The sequence below is a fragment of the Adiantum capillus-veneris genome, chromosome 16, assembly GCF_014529385.1.
Source record: "Adiantum capillus-veneris isolate H3 chromosome 16, ASM1452938v2, whole genome shotgun sequence".
Lineage (NCBI taxonomy): Eukaryota > Viridiplantae > Streptophyta > Polypodiopsida > Polypodiales > Pteridaceae > Adiantum > Adiantum capillus-veneris.
The window spans coordinates 146,128,960-146,136,180 of record NC_140946.1 but is presented as its reverse complement, the minus strand read 5'-3'; the positions used below and the strand labels follow the sequence as shown (position 1 = coordinate 146,136,180).

The window sequence follows — 7,221 nt, the reverse complement described above, 5'->3', positions numbered from 1 at the left end:
TGATGAAAAAGATATGTCTAAACCCTGCTAGCTCTATATATGTTGTTCAAGTTGCTCCACGGAGTAAGCAAGTGTGTGAAGGATTGGAAGTTGAGGTCGAAGAGCTTCATAAACAAAGTGCACGACCTACAGATGATGTAAGTTTAGATTTTGAGGTGGAGGTCAGTGGCGAGAAGATGCATAAACTTAGAAATGAGCTTTCAAATACTAAAGTTGATGCGGAGAGCGACAAAGAAGTGGAGTTTGATGACAAAGATGCAAAAGTACAAATTGAGATAGACATCTTTTGTGTATCAGCTCTCCTAGAACATGAAACATTGACGACTGAGTTTTGCTAGGAACTCTTTTGTAAAACTCTTTTGGTTAGCCTACAATACTGGGTAGATTTAATGAGTTGTGTTGCACCTTTTTCTTTTGCTATTAGCATTTCTTAAGATTTTCTTTTGTAAACTAACGTATTGTATCTATGTTATTTGCGTATCTATAGCCATGGCCGATGACGACGATACATACTCTCCTAGTTTTAGTTTTCATGTCACCCGAGCCTATAGGCTCCTTTTTGTCACAGTTCACACTAGAGCAGGTTAGTTGCACACAAAACCTTTGGGCAGATGGTTCCTCTAAACCTACTACGGCCACCCCTATGCCTAGGATTAGTGTGTCCCCTACATCGACCGGCCCTACACCTCAGTCGAGTGTGCCCCCTACACCAACGACTGGTTCATCTTCGAGATGAGTTAGGCATTGTTCTAGAGGTGGTGGTTGTTGTGGTAGCAGTTCTACCGATCCATCCACACCACCGAGAGTGTCCACCAATCTCTTCACTAGATAGTTCACCGATTGGCACACCATGTACACCTTGAGAATCACACGAGCATGATTCTAGCAAGGTGTACAAGAGCAAAGATAGGGCTTTTGTGACGGATAGGGTATGAAAGGCCATGCGATAGAGGATTCGACAGCTCTGTACAATTTGGTTTGGCCACTCTGTGATGGAGATTTGGGATAATCAAGATGATGAAAGAATTGTCAAGGCCATTCACAAAGAGTATATGCCGACAGAGGGGTACGACTTAGTCTTATATGAATGGATTTTGAGCGGGGCGATTGCCACAATGTCATATCGTTGATCAGATGCGAGAGACAGGTACAAGGGTGGAAGTCCAAAGCCGGCATGGTTGGACGCAGTGAAGTGGGTGGGGATTGCACGAGAGGCACAAGACAATCCTTAGAGATTTTAGCAGCAGAGAGATGCAGCTAGAGCACCTTTGGAGTCTGTTGGAGCGTCACATCTTGGGAGTGGGGGCTACGACACACTTCAGCATGAGTTTGTAAGTATCATATGTATGCTTTAAATTTTCAAAAATGTATATGTTATTTGAAGATTTATCTTATAATTATTTTTTAATTTTGCAAGAAGTTGCCATGAAGCGCCCTCCGACATGCCGAGAGGAGAAGTATGGGTACAAGCATGGACTTGTGGCCCTTTTGACCTAGTTTCAAGAGGAGGGAGAGGCCGTCAACTGGGAGGCGTTACCATGAGGGTGACATCCTCCATATATGTTTTTTTTGTAGTTGTGGTCTTCTTGATACAGTTGTGCTCATTCATTGTATATATGTACAGTTTCACGCTTATGTTTATAGTTTTGCATTCTCTTTACGATTATGATTATGGTATGACAATCAAGTTATGGTTATGGTTTTGCAATTATGGTATGGCAATCATGGTATGGCTATGGTATGGCACAAAGGTTATGGTTATGGTTTGGCAATCAAGTTATGGTTATGGTTTTGGAATGATGGTATGGAAATCATGTTATGGTTATGATTTGGCAATCATGTTATGGTTATGGTTTTGCAATGATCATACGGCTGTCATGGTTATGGTATGACAAGCAGGTTTGGTATGGCAAGCAAATTATGTTTATAAGAGATTTTACAAATATGGTTTGGCAACCATGCTATGGTTATTTTGGTTTTGTTATGCTTTACAATTTTGCTAATTTATACTTACTCGCTCAATGTCAAACTGTAGATGGAGTGCGGTTGCTTTTGCACTCTTCCTTTGGGCAGAGAGGGTTGTTTCCTGATGCTACAATACATGCAGCATCAGTTCCCAGCCCTCTCTGTCCAAAAAAAAAATCAGGTCTTATCGCTAGTACACGTATCTATACACGCATTCTAATGCACCTCGAAATAGACATCGGTATAGGAAACTTGTTTTTTGACGTCTATTTCAACGCTGTTACCGGCGTAAACTTCATTGCATATTTCGATGAGAGATATACCGATATCTATACCGACCATACAATGCCGATGCTTATACCAAGGCTTTTTTACTTTTAAAACAAACTTTGAGTTGTCGATATCCGTGTCGATTTTTGTGTGGCGTGCTATAGTGATAAAGTTACCTCTACTTCTCTTTAACTTAAATCTATCTCCTGTATCTTTTGTATTTGTGTTAACTCCTGTTTTTGTGTGACAAAAAGGACATATATTCACAACATTAGACGTTTTGAGACTGCACAAGCACGACTCTAGCTCGACAACACTACAAGGTCTGTTATCTGCATCCAATTCCACATGCCTATGCGCTTGCTTGGCGCAACACATAAATGCTACGAGACAGGGCACGACTTCCGTTTCTTATAATTTTTTGGAGAGACCACAATGCCAACTCTTCACCATACTTTTGTATGGCACTTATGCATAACGTGCATTGTATATTAGCATTTTTATTTAGTGATGCTTCACTCCAATACAAAATGTTTAACTATTCACATCGCTTTTATGTAGCTTGATACAAACATTGTCCTCCAACTTGCACAATTAGATGACACTTGTACACGATTACCAAGTCAATAATGCAGTTTAATTTTTAGTATGTCGATACTTTTTGTATTTTTAAAATTTGTCAATGCTTCCTTAAGTTTAGTTTAGCCACATGTTTTCCTCACTAATACATGCTCAATTTTGATCATTGAATCTATTTATTAAATAGACAAGCACTTCTTTTCTCACAGTTCGACAATCTAACTTATGTATTAGGGTACTCAATACACTCTGTACATGTTTACATATGTCCTTGTTTGGCAATGCATCTTATATATTGTAGCCCAACATTACGCTCTGCAGAACCGTTTTGTAGCACGAGGACAAGCCTTTATCCCATCTTTTTCCTCCTCAAATATGTTTTGCACTAGGTGCTGTAATTGACTGCCAAGACTCCTTCCTCCCTCCGACTATGACAACACGTAACACTGTGTGTGTGTGTGTGTGTGTGTGTGTGTGTGTGTGTGTGTGTGTGTGTGTGTGTGTGTGTCTCTCTCTCAGAAATAAGAGAAAATTGATTGTGCTTGATTTAGAATAATAAATACACATGCAATACTTTTTTAAAGGCTTGTCAATGCCATGAAATTGGACCATTTTATAGAACAGCCATAGAGGTAATCAATCATCATATATGCAATTCTTTTTTTTTAAATTGTGAATGTGTTTTGTACTTTATTTACTTCAGTGCTAGATGCTTGATGTCCAATCTGCGCATGTCGTGCTATGTTCTATAGCAACGCCCACCAAGCAAGACTAGTTTTTAAAGGCAAAGTAGTTGCACAACCAGGATTTATGCCAAAATGTAGTAACTAAAATGCCTAACTTTTCACCTGGTCCAATGGATTTACAAATGGGATTTTTCATTTTCAACCGGCAGTAGGTGATTCAATTCATTTAAAGTAAAGTAAGAGGAGAATCAATGGCGATTCTCCTGCAGCTTTGTCGTCGCCAGATCAACGTCAGAACCTGAGTTCGTGGCGCCAGATAAGCTGGGTGTATGGCAGAGGAGAGAGAACGGGAGCATATGGCAGCACTCAGAGGAGAGAGAAGGGGAGCCGACATGCAGATGCGAACGCAAGATTTGGTTTTTTTTTAATTATGTGTTGGGCCCCATGGAGCAACGTCATGTACGCGCTGAAGTGGTTACGAGAGCAGTGATAGAGTGTTTGCTGGGCTGGTGGGGGTTCGAATGTGAATAACCCTTTTGTAAGGGTAGTGGCGCATTCACTTGAGAGGAGAGAGAAGGAATCTCAGATAGCATCTTAGGAAGTAATGAATAAAATAAAAGTAGAGCAAGCAAAATTTGGATGGATAGAAAAGGTCGAGTGTAATCATGCGCTGAAAATCAGAGTTTGGGAACACACACGCAACACGTCAATCTCGGAAGAGAGAGGAAGGATCAGAGAATGGGAGACGGGATTGGGAGGCTTTCACCACAGAAGAGAGTCAGAGGTCGATGCCGCTGTTGGCATATTAAGAGTTGCATTGTGGTGTCCAACCCATGAAACTTCCACTTTCAGTTTTGTGCCTGCTGCGTTGGCTTCTTCCGGTCCCCGTCTCTCTTCTGCTACCCAAGTTAGTGAGTGCAAAGGCGAACGATTTCTTCTGATTCGATCAATATTCATGTTGAGTGACTTGGAAGACGGGGCACTCCCCCCCTCATCATTCTTTGAAATCATACGTGTTGCTGTATAAAACTCGGACAAACACAACCCAAAAGGAACTCCACTACAATTTGCCCCACTAAGCGTGGCTTTGCCATCATGGCCGAATTGACATGGGAGCCACCACCACCACCACCATTTCCACAGTACTGCAATGAGCAATCTTGCACACCCTCCCAACATAGCATCATCCAAAGGAGCCCTCATTCCAATAATAAGACCCTTCCTCTATTTACAGATTGGGCTTCATGCTCAACTTGCCACCGGTTATCAATTTCATGGTAAGGGAAGCATTGCTCAGATTATTCATCAATTTATACTTAACGACGCTATTGAGCTAGCATGGAAGCATCAACAACAATTACTATTTATTATGCAGGCAAGATATAACTAATCATCAGCCACTCCATTTCACACTGTCCCTGACGACAAAACATTTGACAGTAATGCTCCATTACCCGCCATCAATAATGTCTATCATCACGAGATTCATCCTTTTCGTGGTGATCGCATTGGCCATGAGAACACATACCCAAGATGTCCAAGCTTGCACTGTGGGTTTTTACAAGAAAACCTGCCCAAAAGCCGAGGCAATTGTCCGCACTGTTGTAAGCAAGGCCATCTCTCGAGATAGAGGCCTTGGAGCGGGCTTGCTTCGCCTGCACTTTCATGATTGCTTTGTGCAGGTAATTAAATTCAGCCATGCTTTAGCAAACAGAGATTGACTAGGCCACTCTTCTTTTGTGATCTTGTGAGAAGCCTGTCTACCTGTTCCTTTGTTTCTAAATCTTGTTGGAAGGTTTTTCTTCAACTGTCAGGGTTGTGATGGCTCTGTGCTGCTTGATTCCACACCAAGTACAAAAGCAGAGAAGGACTCAGCTCCAAACTTGAGTCTGCGTGGGTTTGAGGTGATCGATGAAGCAAAACTGCAATTGGAAGCTTCTTGTCCGAATGTCGTATCTTGTGCCGACATTGTCGCATTTGCAGCGCGAGACAGCGTTCACCTTGTAAGAAATTTTTCTATTATTTGTATGAGATTCTACTTCATCGAGCCAAGCTAAGTATATCATCCTCTGATGTGGGCCATCTTCAAGAAAATATCTAGATGCTTACTGCTTCCAATTGCTCATTTTTAGCAGCTTGGAGGACCTTTTTGGCAAGTGCCTGCGGGCCGGCGTGACGGAATGGTATCGGATGCTTCTTTGGCACTGTCAAATCTGCCAGCGCCATTTTTCAATGTGAAGCAACTGACACACAGCTTTGGGCTGAAGGGACTCACACAAGATGACATGGTCACACTTTCAGGTAAGATCTCTCTAACATTGGACAAAATGCCCTTCCATCAATGCGTATAGACAGTCACCGTCACCGTCACGTGTGCTTGGTGCATTCCAAAACGACGGGATTCTTTCTTTGGGTTTGCAGGAGCTCATACTGTAGGGGTTGCCCACTGCTCATCCTTCCAGAGAAGGCTTTACAACTTCAGCAGCACGAGCGCATTGGACCCAACCTTGGATGAGGAACTGGTAGAACAACTCAAACAAGTGTGTCCACCTCCACGCCTTGACAGCAGGATTGGAGCCGATCCGAGCGTCAATCTTGATCTCAGGACACCGTCCATGTTCGACAATGCATACTACTACAATATAGAGCTTGGGCAGGGTCTCTTACAATCAGATGAAGCCCTCTATTCTGACCCTGTCACCTCCAAGACCATAAAAAGCCATGCTTACTCTCAGCAGTCCTGGTCCAATAAGTTCAAGCTGGCCATGATCAAGATGAGCTTGATTGAAGTCAAAACAGAGGATGCCGGTGAAATACGGGCAAATTGCCATGTCATAAACTCAAATTACTGAAACTGATATCTTGAACCCATATTCTGACTCTAAATGTGCAATTGTCATATACACCAACATGCCCCATAATTCACTGCATGTTTCAATGGCACATTAGCTCTTACAACACCTTCATCTACCAAGCAGACCATAAATTTTGCAACAGCAATCTGTTCTCATGATCCCGTAAGAGAGAGAGAGTATCTCGCACCCCTTCGCCGGCCTGCTAGCGACGATGAACACTGCCTCCCTTTTCCATTTTGGTTACACAGAATCCACATTTGATTCTCATCTACTTTTCTTTTTCTAAAAACGTAGGCACATACTACATCCATTTCCATTGGGCTTTTCATTTCCTAAACTCACCCTTGCATTTGAGATGTTTTTGAAGAATTTTTACCTTTCGAGGTTGGGGAGGGCTCCTCAGAGCGCCCCTTTTAAATGCAAGAACTTGCAACGTTTGAAAGGAGGGGAACAGTTGGAGCATAAATTGAAGGATTTATTATGTCTACTAGTACAGCCGGCGGGCTCTCTCTCTCTCTCTCTCTCTCTCTCTCTCTCTCTCTCTCTCTGCGCATCACTGTGCTCCCAGAGCTGCAAGGCACACCCACCGCTTGAAGGAGGTTCTGACGCGTGACGGGAGGGGGGGGGGGGGGGGGGGGAACCAGAATTCCCTCCCCCTTTATCCTTAGTATAGATGCAAAAATTCCCTTTGCAATGAACATTTTAATATTCTTTTATCTTTGCAAATTTCTAGAATTATTCCAAGAGATGCATGTTACATTGTTTTGAAGAGTTTTATATCCATAAAGTTGGCTTATGAGGTGAAAAAAACTTTGGTCTTTGGAGTCCACCTTCCTTAACCTTACAAGTGCTTGCAAACCTTTTCA

The 7,221-nt window shown here is 42.4% G+C and overlaps 1 protein-coding gene across 2 annotated transcripts; it reads left to right on the top strand.

The window, feature by feature from the left end:
• Nucleotides 1–4,580: 4,580 nt before the first annotated feature.
• On the top strand, nt 4,581–6,845 carry LOC147440022 (peroxidase 5-like). 2 transcript variants are annotated; one of them, XM_086485717.1, is made up of 5 exons: nt 4,581–4,777; nt 4,876–5,182; nt 5,315–5,503; nt 5,636–5,801; nt 5,922–6,845. In XM_086485717.1, the coding sequence occupies exons 1-5, from the start codon at nt 4,596–4,598 to the stop codon at nt 6,350–6,352; spliced, it is 1,275 nt and encodes a 424-aa protein (XP_086341843.1). In that variant the 5' UTR covers nt 4,581–4,595; the 3' UTR covers nt 6,353–6,845. The 2 variants fall into 2 exon arrangements, with proteins under 2 accessions (XP_086341843.1, XP_086341842.1); XM_086485716.1 differs by having other exon boundaries at nt 5,633–5,801.
• Nucleotides 6,846–7,221: the final 376 nt, after the last annotated feature.